We start from the raw sequence: 16,035 nt of genomic DNA on the forward strand, positions 1-16,035 counted from the left end.
TTGCCCACATTCCCTATTTCTTCACATTACTTCCAACCAATTCTACTGATTTAACTATCTGATCTATACAATCAATAGAATTCTAAACTTGGGCTAAATTTCGGTCTTCTCACTTCTGCTCTGCTGGATTAAATTGCTGCTGGAGAAAACCTACTCTGAAGGTCTCTGTTCTGTGTGAGCCTTTTAACCTATATGATCACAAAGTCCAATCAAATGATATTTATGCAATCACTCAAATATTTATTGTCACCTACTAATGTATCAGTCACTGACAGGTCTCAGGGATACAGTGATGAATGACTCCTGCCCTCATGGAGCTAATGACAAAAACAGAAATTACGGCATGAATCAAATAACACGGTAATAAATAAACATAAGCTGTAATTTCTTCGAGAAAAAGAGCAGCGTTGTAGGAACTTCATTTTGTTGGGGGTAATGGAGGAAAGGTTTCTCCGAGGTCTAACTTTAAGATCTGAAAGTTAGGTAGAAATTAGCCAAAGAAAAGAGCTTCGGAAAGAGTTTTCCAGGCAAGGAAACAGTGTATAAAAATCCTGAGGATTAAATCGGAAACATTCATTTCATTCATTCCCCCTGAATATATTTACCGCATGTCAAATACTTCTGAAGCGATGCCTAGAGTTTATTTGTATTGTCATATAAAAGCAATTTACAATTTTAATTGCTGTTGGTGTATTCAGCCGACGTCCAATTAGGATAAACTCAAAACTTCAGGCTTCCTCTAAATCGCAGCTTCAGGTTGTCACCCGTCGCCCTACGTAAAACGTCTCGTCATGACGTAAGAGCCTGACCCGCCCTCTTCCTACCGACCTATCCCACGCGCTCAGCCAATCACAGTGCCGAGCTCTCAGCTTGACACCTCCCTCCCCCAATCGCAGGGCGCCTCCTCTTCGCCAATGACAGGCAGCCAAGAGGAAGCCCCGTCCCTCCGCGGGAATATCAATAGGGGAGCCACGGGAGGAATGGAAGCCTCGGCTCTCGCGAGGATGCTCCCGGAGCTCCCCAGTTCCCGAGGCGGGCCGTCACGTGATGCGGCCTCGCCCAATCGGCGCGCGGGCTGCGGGGGTCGCCGCGGTTCCCGCCAAATACGAGCGCGGCGGCCGCGGCAGCAGCGGTGCGGGCGGGAGGGCGAGCAGCAGCGGCCGCCTGAGCGGAGCCTGCGCCTCCGCCGCCTGAGGGGAGCTCGAGCCGCCGCCGGAGAGATGCTGGAGGAGCCGGAGTGCGGGGCGCCGGGCGCCAGGGCAGCGGCGGCAGGTCGGTTCGGGCCCGCGGTGAGGGGAAGGGGGGGCGCGGCGCGCGGCCTCTGCGGGCCGAGGCGGCGGTTGGGGGCGGACGGGCCGAGGCGGCGGTTGAGGGCGGACGGGCCTCCCGGCCCCGGGCCCGCGCCACCGCGCCGGGCGTTCGGGCCGTGGGGCCGTGCAATCCCGGGGAAGGGCCTTGCGACCCGGAGGGCGCGCTCCTTGACGTTATTGTTGTGGCCGCGACCATTTCTTTCCGGCGCTTTTGCGGCAGTACGTCCTTGCAGGGCCCTGTGCGGTGACGGGTCGGTGGGGGCTGGGAGGGGAAACTGAGGCCCGAGGAGGCGAAGGGGCCGGCTTGGCAGGTAACCGAGTGCGTTTGGGTCCCCTGAGCAAGTTGGGCCCCGCAGCGACCCTCTGGCCGGGTGGGGAAACTGAGGCCCGGGCTCACACGGGCCCGGGGACCCAAGGGCTGGGTCTGCGGGTCAGGGCAGGCCGAGGGAAGAGGCTGGGTGGGGGGATCGTCAGGGAGCCGGGACTCCCGGGTTCTTGATCCTCCCGGTATGCAAGGTGACCTGTCCTCCTCCCTGTGGCTTGGGAGGGGGCTTCCTAGCAGCCAGCAGGCCCCGACAACGTGGGAGGCGAACCAAGGACGGCCCGACTACCCCTCTCCCCTGCTTGACTCCCATTTTGTCCCCAGCCCTTGGCACAATGCTTGGCACACAGTAGGTGGCCGAAAAAGATGTGTTGGTGGAATGAATTAAGGGGTGGCAGGGACATCAATTAGTCTAGTCCAGGGGTTCTCACCCTCAGCACTGTTGACATTTGGGGCCGTCCTGCGCACTGTAGGGTGGCCTGGAGCAGCATACCTGGCCTCCATCCATTAGATCCCCCTAGCAACCCCTCTTGCCCAGTTGTGACAACCCAAAGGTCCAGGCATTGCCAAGGGGCCCCTGGGAGGCAGAGTCACCCGCTAGTTGAGAACCACTGCTCTAATTGTTTCCAGATTTGGGGATTTCACAGAGACTTAAAATTCACGTAAATAAAGTCGGGACTGATTGTCAGAGACAGTCATTTGACCCAGTGAGGATGTTTAATTAATTTATTTTTTTTATTTTATTTATTTTCTTTTACCCCCAAAGCCCCAGTAGATAGTTGGATGTCATAGTTGCACATCCCTCTAGTTGCTGTATGGGACGCGGCCTCAGCATGGCCAAGCGGTGCATCGGTGCGCGCCCGGGATCCGAACCCAGGGCCGCCAGCAGTGGAGCGTGGGCACTTAACCGCTAAGCCATGGGGCTGGCCCCAGAATGTTTTTTTTTTTTTTTTAAAGATTTTATTTATTTATTTTTTCCCCCCAAAGCCCCAGTAGATAGTTGTATGTCATAGCTGCACATCCCTCTAGTTGCTGTATGTGGGACGCGGCCTCAGGATGGACGGAGAAGTGGTGCCTCCGTGCGCGCCCGGGATCCGAACCCGGGCCACGAGCATCGGAGCGCGCACACTTAACCACCAAGCCACGGGGCCGGCCCAGAATGTTTAATTTAAAAAGCACCACTTGCTATGAACATACTATCATGAAAGGGAAGAATGTTTTAAAGCCAAAGAAAAATTAGGAGGGAGGTATCTCAGAATTAAGGGCAGTGGTAAGTTTATACACCAGTGATTGTTAATTGTATGTGTACTTCTGAACAGTCTGGATCCCTCGGTGAAGTCCCTTTTTATGTCGACCCGAGGCTGTTTCTGGGCCTAGGTTACTTCTCTCCCACTTGCATCAAAGCTAGTGTTTCAGCGCCACACCAAAAAGATCCTTGTGGCCGTCCTAAAAATAAATTTAAGTGGCTAAAGACTGTGTATCTCTCAGTTGAGGGGGGAAAATTCATGTCTTTGCTAACTGAAAATTCGAGAATGATGTTTTGAAATGGGTGGAAAGGAAATGTGTCTTCTGGGTACCTTTCTTTTTTTTTTGAGGAAGATTGACCCTGTGCTAACATCTGTTGCCAGTCTTCCTCTTTTTTCTCCCCAAAGCCTCAGTACATAGTTGTGTATCATAGTTGTAGAGTTGTGGCTCTTCTATATGAGACGCCGCCTTAGCATGCCTTGATGGGCGGTGAGTAGGTCTGCGCCCAGGATCCAGGAACCCCGGGCCACCAAAGCGGAACCCGAGAACTTAACCGCTCCACCTCGGGGTCAGCCCCTGGGTACCTGTCTTATATTCCAAGCTTGGAAGGGAGAAAGGCAGTTCCTCTATGGATAGTTGAGTTTTTTAGAAAGCCCTGATCTACTTTTAAAAAATACTCACTTGTGTGTATCTTTTAAGGAAAAATATGTAGATTGCCCAAAATAACTCAACTAGATTTTTCCAAGCCAGATCTCCTAACAGGTGTGAGCTTCTAAACTTATTCTAACCATTTAAAAATATTTATCCAAAGGCTGGATTCTATTTACAGTCATTTCTGCCTCAGCTTTGATAGTATTAGGTGTTTTTCTTGAGATTTTTTTCGTGCAGGAAAACATTCTCCTTTATCATTTCTTGACAGCCCTTCAGCTCCGGCTGGGCAAACTCAAAATGCTTTAAATTGTATTACCTTCATAAACTCTATTTTAAAAAAAGATAAACCCTATGCTAATTTTACAGATTTGGTGGCGGGAGAGGTTGGATTGGAGGAGGAAGTTTTGGGGTCATATTAATGGTGAAATGGGTAACGTGGTGCTTTCTCTCATCTCTAGTTTTACTCCTTCCTCTTTTCGCTGCTCCTGTGCTGTAGTCATTGATTTCCACCATGTGCCAATCCTGAGTGAGGTGCTCCAGGGGCAGTGTGGAGCCAGTCCCCTTGCTGTCACAGAGCTGGTGTTCTGTTGGGGGGAGACATAACAAACAGCATAAGTTTCAGAGCAATAAGTGGCCAAGGAAAATAATACAAGAAGTGACAGTGTCCAGGGCAGAATTTCTCAACCTGTCACCATCTGAGCCAGAGAATTCTCTGTTGTGGGGGCTGTCCCGTGCATCGTAGGATACGTAGCAGTCTCCCTGTCCTCTGCCCACTGGATGCGAGTAGCACCCTCCTCCCAGACATAACAACACAAAATGTCCCTAGACATTGCCAAACGTTCCTGGTGGGGGGGAGGATTGACAAAATCGCCCCCGCTGGACAGCCACTTTGTACAGAATAGGTGCTACATATGTATTTGCTGTTTTGTTATTTCCAACACTTAATAACTCGTCTTTTTGACTCTCGTTCACAGCCATGGATTGCAAAGACAGACCAGCTTTACCAGTCAAGAAGTTAATACAAGGTAACTTTCTGGGAATGGGTTCAATATTCGTTCCTGATTTATATCCTTCATTGTCTTCTCAATTAGATTTTTAATTCCCCTTGAGCAGAGGCCATGTGTTGGGGTCCTCTGCAGAAGCATCCAGGGGCTGGAGGGGAGCAAGACAGTTGCACCTTACAGTCAGAAGCTGGGAAACCCATTTTATTAACTCCCGTTCCCAGGAGCAAATCCAGAGGGTGCAGCCTATACAGAGGGGTTTCTCTGCTTCAGCACTGTTGACATTTTGTCATTTCTCGTCCTGTGTACTGTAGAGAGTTCAGCAGCATGCCTAGCCTCCTCTGCCAAGTCGTGACAACCAGTAATGTCTGTAGACATTGTCAGATGTTGCCTGGCAGGCACTGAGTTGAGCCACTGTTGTACAGGAAGATAAGTGGCTCCAAATCCTTTTGTGTGAAAAGGGCAGCGCGTTGACCCTTAGGCCACATTAGTGGCTGACTGTATAAAAAACTATGGCTTCTGGCTTTTAGAACTTGATTGTCTGGTTCCCCTGTAGCAGTTTGCCTTGTCCTATGACAGCTGATAGCAAGTTTGGTGTTGGCAGGAGACGTGTGAAGGACAGCAGTCTTCTGAGGTTAAAGGATTTGGGGCAAACAGTAGAACCAAGGGCATGACTGTTTTATAAGCTGATTCAGAACAGGTTTATTTGTTTAGTCTATTACATTATGAAAAGTTAATGAGATGTTTTGGCATGTAAGTAAACGTGGGCTCCTTGGGAAGTTCCCCCATCTGATTTTCCTCACTCCTGAGGTGTGGCTGTGTATCACCTAGAACCAGCCAGAAGCCCGGCAGGCTATGGGAGGATGGTTGTCTGATTGACAAGAAAAGCTAACAGCCTGGGATGCTAGGGGCAGAGAGAGCTCTTTCCGCAAATGGATTTGTCTCTCTTGCTCTTCCGAACCAGATGCAGTTATCTTCAAACGGAATTTCCACCCATGATAAATGAATTTGGAATTGGAACTGGATCTTGAACAGATCAAAAAATACCTCGAAATTCTGGCAACATCCCTGCTATAAAAGCTTGTCAGGGGCCGGCCCGGTGGCGCAAGCGGTTAAGTGCGCGCGCTCCGCTGCGGCGGCCCGGGGTTCGCTGGTTCGGATCCCGGGCGCGCACCGACGCACTGCTTGGTAAGCCATGCTGTGGCGGCGTCCCATATAAAGTGGAGGAAGATGGGCACAGATGTTAGCCCGGGGCCGTCTTCCTCAGCGGAAAAAAAAAAAAAAAAAAAAAAAAAAAAAAAAAAAAAAAGAGGAAGATTGGCGGATGTTAGCTCAGGGCTGATCTCCTCACAAAAAAAAAAAAAAAAAAAAAAAAAAAAAAAAAAGCTTGTCAGTTTTTTGTTTGTTTTGAGTTAGGATGTTGAAAAAGTGCAGAATGAAATGATAACCCCTTTTTAAACTTTAAAATCCTCCCCCAGCCCAGCAAGGTCGATAATGTTCAAGCATATGGAATATTAAGGCCTTGATTGTGGCTCTTCACACTTTCACTAAAAAGACGGCCTCTTCTCTCCCTTTCAGCTCGTCTCCCATTCAAGCGCCTGAATCTTGTCCCAAAGGAGAAATTGGACGACGGGTTGGAGGACACGAGAAGCTCCCAGACTGCTCCTGTGCAAAGTCAAGTCCCCGATTTAGAAACCTCTTTGGACCTCTTGGAGAGTGACTGTCATATGGGTTCTGAGATAGATTTTAGGCCAAAACTTGTCAATGGGAAGGGTCCCTTAGATTACTTTTTAAGAAGTAGAGACAAAACCAATATTGGCCAGAGCACGGTCATCATTGATTTGACGGAGGACTCAAACGACCAACCAGACAGCACTGTGGCCCACGGTGAACTAAATTCTGTAGCCTCCCCCTCTGGGGAGGCTGTAAATGGGGTCAGAGAAGAAGCCGGAGATGAGAGGGGGCTGTCCAAGGCCGGTCCGGAGGATGAGTTGGCATTTCCCGAGACCCTTTCAGACACTCCGTGCAAGACAGAGGAGGAGCATGCTGGCTCCGGGGCCACAGAGAGGAGTGCAGACGTGCGGAAAGGCCCACCCCAGAGCTGCCCCAAACTGACAGGCGGTCCCAGAATGTGCCCCGAGAAGGACCAGGATGGCTGGAGTGAAGCCGGGGGCATCCTGTTCAAAGGGAAGGTGCCTGTGGTGGTCCTGCAGGATATCCTGGCCGCGAAGCCTCCTGGAGCCAAGTCTCCTCCTACCACTCCTCCTGACCAGGGTGTGCCCTCGGAGAGCGAGATGCTGGAGTCGGGCCCCGAGGAAGACTCTGTCCTTAGTCATTCGTCCCTGAGCTCTTCCTCTCCTACCAGCTCACCTGAGGGGCAGTCGGCCCCCAAAAAGAAGTGCAGCCAGCCCAGTCCCTTCCCCACCTCCACACCGATCCACAGGGTGAGTATCTCCCCTGAATGCCGGTGTGGCGGTGCTGAGGGCATTCAGAGCGCTTCGTTCCCGCCCCTCACTCCTCACCTGGAGTACCGTGTCGCCCACAGGGCTGGTGGCCGCATGAGTGCGGCCACAAACGAGGTCTTGTGACTTCCGGTGCAGAATTCTCTCCCGCATCAAAGACCATGAGGGGTATTGAGTGGGTGTACATCGTGATGTGCTAGGGGCTCGGGTAATCACCAGCATGTCGATGCCATCTGGTAGTCTCAGCCATTTGAGTGAGTAATGGATGTAAGCAGGCAACCTAACTCGTGGCAGACTCGAGCTTCATCTCCCTTCCTTCCTTCTTCCTGTTCCTGCACAGACTGCTGGGGGTGTTGGGGGTAAAAAGTCAGTAAGCCTTGCCAGAGAGACCCCAGGACAACAGGAAGAAGAAAATGGGGGATTCCGTAGAGTCAGCTCTCGTCAGCACCGTCACCCTTCTTAAAACCTCACCCAGAGTGACAGGAGCAAATGGAGAAGCGTTGCACCATTTTTAAGGACCCTGGAAGGGTGACTTTTGAGATGTCTGTTTCCGTTATTGGTTTCCGATCAGCAATGGCAAATGTCTCTGTTCTCACCTGTCCTTAAGATCTTGGGGGTAAAAGTGACACAAATCAGTCAAAAATCCCAAAGTGGGGGCTGGCCTGGCGGCGTAGTGGTTAAGTGTGCGCGCTCCGCTGCGGCTGCCCGGGGTTCAGATCCCGGGTGCACACTGATGCACCGCTTGTCAGGCCATGCTGTGGCGGCGTCCCATATAAAGTGGAGGAAGATGGGCACGGATGTTAGCCCAGGGCCAGTCTTCCTCAGCAAAAAAAAGGAGGATTGGCAGATGTTAGCTCAGGGCTGATATTCTTCACAAAAAAAAGAATCCCAAAGTGTGTTGAACAGTGTTCTTTGGTTTTTTGGTTTTGTAGCACTTTTGTTTGTTTATGTTAGGTAGGTTTTTATATAAGATTGGATCCTGGGGTGGGTCATTCAGTCTCTGCTGTACCAGCTTCATTTGACCATAAACCACCAACCTTGATCCCTTCCTGAAATCCTGTCTCTAAGGGACTAGTTATTTTTCTAGATGATCCCATGGCTTATCTTTTACCCTCTGAGGAGATTAGAGAAAGGACAAAATGGCTCCCTGGCTCCCTCCTTAGGTTCACAAAGTGTCAGTCAAGAGTGGCGTTATCATTTTTAATCCTAAATTTCCAAGTGTGGCCGACTGGGATACACATTCTTGAAACCTCCATCTGAGCCGTTACTCAGGCTCTCGGAATGCGAGTCTGAGTCTCTGCCGTCAGCCATCTTGTTCTCTCCATCCAGTTGCTTGAATTCTTTCCAGACCACTGCTTCTACTTTGCAGAACTGCTTTGTCACGTGACTCGTTACAGCCAATTAGCCTGCAGAACAGGACACGTACACGTGTTTCCATTCTTCTTAATAGTTTCATTTTTTAAGTTAATATTAATGCCCTTAGGCATGCCAGAGACCTGGAAAGTGGGAGCCCATAGTTGGGCATTGGCATGACACAGTTTTACTTCTGTCCACTGGCCCAAATGGCCATAAAACAGCTGAGCCTGTGAACCGAGTCCTCAGTTTAGGAAGTCCTGCATCTCAGATGCTAGGTCTTACTCTGAACACAGGCGCGGAGTTTTGAAACGCTCTAGAAGGCAGCATTATCACTTGGCTTTGCAAAGAATTGACACTGCCAGTGGTGAAGGCTCCAGACCGCCCCAGAGCCTGTGGCAGACAGTTGCCCCAGTCGCCCACAGCATGGGAGTAGAGCCGCCTGCTGTTGGGCGACCCCACAGGTATGAGTGGAATGATCTTCAGGACCATCTGGGGCTGTGATGGCAAGGCTGCCTGGGAGCCTGGCTGGACACAGACCAGCTCCAGCCACGCGCACACAGCCTCCTAGTGTATCTCCTTACCTTTCAGGAGTCTGGACTTGCTGATTTGTTTATTTGCTTGTTGGTTTCATGGTTGGTACCTCACTAACACCTTTCCCTGCCTCGGGCCCGAGTGTTTCCTGACCCCTGTGACTGTGGGGAATACTTCGGTTTCTCCATTTTCCCTGTCCACCTCCTCCTCCTTTCCAGATCGTGGGCAGGAACTCATCAGAAGCTTACAGGTTGTTTCATATGACCATGTAACGTGTGTGGTTCTATTAGGCTCTGTTGGTACCGTACAATCTCTGCGTTTGGAACCCCGAGGCATTCACTGGGCCTCTGTTTTGTGTGTGTATTTATTGTTTTTCTTCCAGGGAGCTTGTTAAAATGCAGATCCTGCCATCCCTTCCCAGGGAGTCCCATGTAGTCCCCTGAGAGAGCTTTGTTGTGTTTTGAAGTACTCTGAGGGATCTAGAGAATCTCACTTTGAAAAACAATAATTTAGGAAGATCTTTTTTAGATAATCCAGGGTTTTTTGACTAGCTGAGGACTTGCTGTTTAGCATTAGAGCTTTTTACCATTTGTGGAACCATTTCCTACGTTTCTTTGCACTTAGATGAGTCGTTTACCCTGCTTTATCGATGATTCAAGATTATTATTCCATAAATGATAATATGGATACAGTTGCATTCCTGGAGTCTTTGCCTTGCCTCTGTACAAATGAGCCCAGATGGCTGGAACTTTTTCCCATGTAATTTAGTTAATACAAGTATTACATGCTCCATGTTTAAAAAAAAATCATTGAAACATTACAGCCCCTTTTGTGTCTTTTCTCTTCCCCAGATTGTCATCTTATAGTTTCCTGTGTGGTGTGGATGTGAGAGATCCCTTAGGAAAACAGTATCGTTTTGTTTCCTTACATGAGCCGTATACTGTAAATATGTTTCTTTTTCCTTGCCGGGTGTCTTAGATATTTTTTACTTTGGGATGGGAAGACCGATGTTGTTTTAACTGCTATATTGTACACCTGTGGTGTGGATATGTGCAGTTTACAGCGTCATCTCACTGATGGATATTTCTGTTGTCTCTAATTCTCGGCCTCGACCAATGATAATTGTAGTAAGCTTCTTTCTACCATTTCCCGGGCTGTTTTTTTTGTGTGTGTGTGAGGAAGATCAGCCCTGAGCTAACATCTGCCAATCCTCCTCTTTTTGCTGAGGAAGACTGGCTGTGGGCTAACATCCATGCCCATCTTCCTCCCCTTTATATGGGACGCCGCCACAGCATGGCGGCGTGACAAGCGGTGCGTCAGTGTGCGCCCGGGATGCGAACCGGCGAGGCCCGGGCCACTGCAGCGGAGCGCGCGCACTTAACTTCTTGCGCCACACCGGGCCGGCCCCTCCAGGGCTGTTGTTAAGCAGACTGGCAGGAATGCGCCTGGAGTTTTGCCTGCTTGTGCTCCTGTGTGGCCGGGCCCGTCTGGTGTATCTTTTCCCCTGTGTCTTCTCTCCCCCACTGTTGGGTTATTAGCTGCTGCTGCTGCTGGGCCTATCCACAGCCTCCTCCCCTCCTCTCATTCACTGCTGCGTCTCTTCTCCGGGCTTAGAAATGAGATCTTCTCAGGTATAAAATGAGAGTAAGTGGGCTCCAGGATTCTCCCGAATAACGTGTAGAATTTTACTGCACGGACATAGTTACGTCTCCCTTGACTACTTGGGGTAGTCGATGTGTGTTTCAGCTTCCTCCTGGGATCCTGGGTCTCGTTTTTGGCAGGTGAGTTCCAGATCAGTAACATGTATGGTCTGTATCTTGAGAGAGAGTTCTCTAAATACTTGGGCCAAATGTCAAGAAGATAAAATTACATAAGACCAGTAAGAGCCACCCGAATGTCTAGTAAAGCAATAGAGATACTGGTTTTAAATTAATCGTAATTGCTCTGGTCGTTGGATATCATTCAGCCGGCTCCTGGTAGTCATGTCAACTCTGTTATCGCTGGACTCACAGCAAAGGGGAAGCATTGGAAAAGGCACTGATTCTGCAGCTGAAATTCAACAAGTATGGACAAGACTAAATAAATGTGTTTTTCCCCCCAAATACTCTGATAGAGGAGTCTGGCAGTCACATTCGGTAATCTTTGTGTGTAATCTTTGAACGCAAAGGACCACAACATAGAGATATGGAAACTTACAGATTCTGCTGTGAGGTCCTTGACTCGGGGGGATGAAGTCCGCAGGCTTGGCAGGTGGATCGGATCCTGGAGAGGCAGATGCTCTTTCTTATGCACTGGGTAAGGCCTCTCGGGTAACTGGCAGTTCTGTTGGTGCACGCTCCGAGAACTCGGGACTGAGCACCCGGCACTCTCGGTGGCCTTTGAGCTCCTCCCAACATGTGGCTTTCTCATGACTATGCTCGGCCCTTTCTTTTCCTAAAGGAAAGCTTAGTCCAGAAGGACCTTGGTGTGCCCAGTAAGAGGGATATCTTGAGTTCATTCATCTGTCAGTTTTATTCTGTAACAGGTCTTAGGGCTGTGGCTTCCCCAGGTAGAGAAATCACTGAAACAGAATTTTGTCGAGAGATGGCAGAGCATTCCAAGAGAAATAGGCCTTTGCGCTTTTTTGTGTGTGTGCGTGAGGAAGATTGGCCCTGGGCTAACATCTGTGCCCATCTTCCTCTACTTTATATGGGACTCTGCCACAGCGTGGCCTGATGAGCAGTGCGTCGGTCGGCGCCCGGGATCCAAACCCGCGAACCCCAGGCCGCTGACGTGAAGCGTGCGAACTCAACCGCTATGCCACCGGGCCGGCCCCAGGCCTTCGCTTTTTCAACTGGGCTTTAGTCTCAGTTTTTGGCTGCCTGTCCAAGTCTAAAATGAGCCTGGGGAGTTCCCTCTTTCTGGCCTGAACTGTCTCTCCATTGTCCTTCAGTCTGATGGCGGGTTATCAGGATTCTGGAACTGCTCTGGAGAGAGCTTAGGCCAGAAGTCTGGCCTCCCCTGTCATCCCCAGATGCATGTGTGTGCACCTTCATTGGGGTTTGTGACCCCGCTGCGACATTTTGGTTCTCTTGGAGGAGACTGGTCACCTGGAACGGTTTTCATTTTTCTTGTTGTGCAAAGCAGTTCTTCAAGTGTGGGTCACACATTCCCTCCTTCCTTTTCCCCGTGGACCATGCAGTACGGTGAACAGGGTAAAGTGATTGAACCAGCCCTGTTTTAAGATAATGTCTTTCATTTCAGATAACTAAGAAATTGGTCAAAGGTTCTGCCGAGAAGAACAAGATGAGACTGCAAAGAGTAAGACATTTTCCCTGAAATAGAAAATTACCCCGCTGTGCTTTTTGTGTTGAATAGTAAGCAAAGCCCTTTGCACTCCCTCTGGCCCAGTTGTCACCTCTCTCCTCTTGTTCTGACCATCATTTTGCTTCTTGCTTCATTTTACATAACTAGGCTTAGTGGATTGCGTCATTTTTAGCTTTGCTGAGTCCTAAGGTTTTGCATGTAGCCTTTTCTAAGCTTTTATTATTATTATTACTGTCTTAATTGGTTGGGCATCCCACTGTGGCTTAAAATTGCCTTCCAAGAACCTAGTCCCTCTCCCACATCCCAGTCCCCTGCGGATGGATTTAAGTTCCGCTTCTTCCCACAAGCTGTAAGACATTGACAGCACCTACACTTCATGGGTGATGATTGTTTAATGGTTCTCTGCTAAGTCTTTGACTCTGTTTTCTAGAGTTTGTCTCATTCTTTGTTGGAATTTCAGAGTTGGGCACCCACGGGTGGGGGTGGGGACGGGACTCAGAATGAAGAGATCTGATTTCCAGAAGCCCCTGTCTTCTTATCTAGCAGCGGGGAGCTGCATTTACGCTGCTGGTCTTGTCACTCACCCAGACCCTCTCCAGGTATCCTGTGTGTCAGACGCAGATGCGGAGGGTACTTGGCAAGAAGCGAATGTTCAGACATGTCTGAGGGCATGCCTCTGTGGCTTTTGTTCCAATGACCAAAAGTTTCTTAGGGCAGAGGGTAGAATATCCTCTGGGGACGAGGGCATAATCATACACCCAGACGGAAAGCTCAGCTGTCGGGCTCCAGACAGGTGGGAAGCCCATCCTCGGTGGGAATGGCCCTTGAAAATTACCCCGAGCTATGTTAGCAGCTGGCCAGCCCTTCCATCCGGCAGGTGAACTGTTTAATATGAACTCAAGATTATATAATAACTCAGGGCCCCAGGCCATGTCCCAGTTCTTCGGAATGAGGAACTGATATAATAAAACGAGATGTTCCCACTTCAAAGAATAGAAAAGAAACTAGCTGTTTGTTCCTGCGGCTAATGAAAAGATACTCCCATCGTAACAGAGGTTATTCTTCATCCTTTCTTCCTACCTAACCTTCTTTTCAGATCCTGAGAAACGGTTTTAAAGATTGTTTTTTCTTTTATTTTTTTATGTGTTCTCATTTATCCCCTACTGTTTTAAGACTTGCCCTTCAGGTTCCCCGTCCTTGCCTCATCCCACTCTTTTACTTCAAAAGAAATAAAATAAACCCTATCATCTGGTATGGTTTTGGGGGAACAGGAAGAAAAATCCTTGTGTTTTAAAGGTAGGGAGGCAAAACGTGGAGGTGTTTCTGTGTCTTTATTTTACCACAGCTTTCTGTTTAAACGCAGCTCGGACCCCACAGCGGGCCCCCTGCGTAGGCAGCCCAGAGGTATTTATGCAGTCTTTTTAAATTCAGTAATAAGTAAACTTCATCCCATGTCGAAAGACGGTATTGTACATTTTGAATTGCCTACAAGGTCCTGTGACAAGCGGCTGATGCTCGTCCCTTTGCTCAGGACAGAAGGAAATGTAACGGGGAGAGTTACTCCTGCATGAGGCTGCGGGCCGTGCGGCCTCTCCCCGTCTCCCTTCTGTCTGCGCACGGGCCCTCCCCGGGGCTCGGCGTGGCCGCAGCCGTGCCCTGTCTCTCGCTGCAGGACAGGGAGCGGCTGGGCAAGCAGCTGAAGCTACGGGCCGAGAAGGAGGAGAAGGAGAAGCTGCGAGAGGAGGCCAAGCGGGCCAAGGAGGAAGCCAAGAAGAAGAGGGAGGAGGAGAAGGAGCTGAAGGAAAGGGAGAGGCGGGAGAAGAGGGAAAAGGACGAGAAAGAGAAGGCGGAGAAGCAGCGGCTCAAGGAGGAGAGGCGCAAGGAGCGGCAGGAGGCGCTGGAGTGAGTGGCGGCCCCCGCGCTGTCCCTGCTGCGTCCTCCCCAAGGGGACCTGGCTCCCTCTCCAGGGGTGCAGGCGGAGCCCCTGATGGAAGGGGCGGGGAGGAGCCTCTGCTTGCTGCGCTCTCCCCCTCCTCCCGTCTGTCTCCCGGGGACACTTCTTCAGACCCCTCGCCGTCCCAGGACGCAGGCTTGGGCTGGGCGCGTCGAGGGCCGGCGGCTGACGTGGAGTCTCGTGTCCCGCAGGGCTAAGCTGGAGGAGAAGAGGAAAAAGGAAGAGGAGAAACGGTTGAGAGAGGAAGAGAAGGTAGGACGTTCCCCCAGAGCTTCCACATTCCAGCCTCTTGGAGAATCCGGAGCTGGCATAAAGCAGGTCTTTGCTTCACTGCTGCCCGGCGTTCCCCAGGTCGTGGGAAGCCACGCGGCCCCCACAGGGACTGATGTGTGTGTCAGCAGGTTCTCGTCCCTTGTTCTCATGCTGGCCTGTCACGAGCCTACTGGCTCGACATCCCGGTCCTTCTGCCCACGAGAGCATCTCTGACATTTTGAGATGGCCTGGTACCCCGTTGCTGGTTGACGGGTTTTGAGAGCTAAAATGAAAATAATGCTTTCAACTTAAAAATGCTTGCGATTCAGTTCTAGGGGCCTTTGCATGTTTTAAAACACACACCGTTTCTCTTCATTTCTTCGTCTTCCCCATCTTCTCTTAAATTGCAGCGCATTAAAGCAGAGAAGGCCGAAATCACGAGGTTCTTTCAGAAACCAAAGACTCCACAGGCCCCCAAGGTGAGCAGCTTCCTCCTGCTTCCCTTCTGGTGTTTGTCAGCCTCTTCCTTTGGGAAAATAGAAGGGTCTCTTCCGACAGCTAGCTTCTCTTTCATGAAGGGGGGCCTCCGCCTGCGCAGGGAGCTCTTCTTTCTGAAGGTTCAGTGTTTTCTCATTCACTATGTCCTTGAAAAGGCACATTTGCTAGAGGTTGCTTCATGAGCAGTTTTGCATTAGGAGGTGTGTGGGAAAGTCTAAGAGAAGAAGACCTAGGCCTTACCCTCGAGGAATTTATGCACCAGATGGGAGCCAAGACCAACCATAAAACAGCAGTGCAGAATCCATTGCAGAATCCCGCTTCCCCAGACCAGCATCCAGTCACCTTCGGGACCAGCATCTGCTTGTGGAGACCCCAGACCTCCCTCTCCCCCCCACCCCCCAGCTCCAGAGGTAACCCATCTCCTCCAATGCACGGGTGTCCTTCCAGATCTTTCTCTGTGCCTTTACATCCCGGCGTGTATTGGTGTGCACATAAATCGCGATCATTCTGAATTTGCCTTACTACTTTGTGTACTTACTGTGTCTTGGATTCTGGCCACGTCGGCCCTTTTGGATCTACCTCATTCCCTTCCCTTGCTGCGTGACTTCTCGTGATGGGGATGGTATCACAGTTTATACGTCCATTCCCCGTTGAGCCCCCTCAGTGGCGCACTGAGCGTCACCGACACTCTGTGCCCGAGCCTTCCTTCAGGGCGGCCACCTGCCAGCGGGCTTGCTGCTGGTCCAAGGACACGCACGTCCGCAGAATCGTGGTGGTTATGGTTCTGCTGCCCTCCCCGCGGGAAATGCCGATGCACCGTCCCACAGTGCGTGCAACTGTGCGCTTCCCGCCAGCCACCAGTGTGGGTGTGACACATTCTCTTTTCACTCTGCCAACCTGACGCGTAAAAAAAGTGATGTCCCTGTTTGAACATTTGTCCTTGGCTCCTAGTACAGTTCAACATCTTTTCACGTTTGTTCGCCTTTTATCTCTTGTTCTGTGCCTTGCTAATTCCTATTTTCACCCAGTTTTCTACAGCATTGGCTCCCCACTCCCCACCGGATCTCTAGGAGTCCTTCATATAGCCTGGATTTTCATTCTTGGTGATATACACTGCAAATATTTTTTCTTAGCCTGTTTTCCCACC

The 16,035-nt window shown here is 50.4% G+C and overlaps 1 protein-coding gene across 4 annotated transcripts in view; it reads left to right on the plus strand.

Moving 5' to 3' along the window:
- The first annotated feature begins 1,141 nt into the window (after positions 1-1,141).
- The window catches only part of CHAF1A (chromatin assembly factor 1 subunit A), a 28,013-nt gene continuing 13,119 nt past the window's right edge, over positions 1,142-16,035 (plus strand). For 2 of the 4 annotated variants that reach the window (XM_058537667.1, XM_058537668.1), the window contains exons 1-7: positions 1,142-1,272; positions 4,503-4,553; positions 6,108-6,973; positions 12,122-12,178; positions 13,857-14,086; positions 14,330-14,390; positions 14,801-14,869. In XM_058537667.1, the coding sequence (XP_058393650.1) occupies positions 1,221-1,272; positions 4,503-4,553; positions 6,108-6,973; positions 12,122-12,178; positions 13,857-14,086; positions 14,330-14,390; positions 14,801-14,869 (1,386 nt within the window). In that variant the 5' untranslated portion in view covers positions 1,142-1,220. The remainder of the gene's footprint in view (positions 1,273-4,502; positions 4,554-6,107; positions 6,974-12,121; positions 12,179-13,856; positions 14,087-14,329; positions 14,391-14,800; positions 14,870-16,035) is intronic. The other 2 variants (XM_058537666.1, XM_058537669.1) reach the window with 2 other exon arrangements.

The sequence above is a fragment of the Diceros bicornis genome, unplaced genomic scaffold, assembly GCF_020826845.1.
Source record: "Diceros bicornis minor isolate mBicDic1 unplaced genomic scaffold, mDicBic1.mat.cur scaffold_67_ctg1, whole genome shotgun sequence".
In the NCBI taxonomy this organism is placed as follows: Eukaryota; Metazoa; Chordata; class Mammalia; order Perissodactyla; family Rhinocerotidae; genus Diceros; species Diceros bicornis.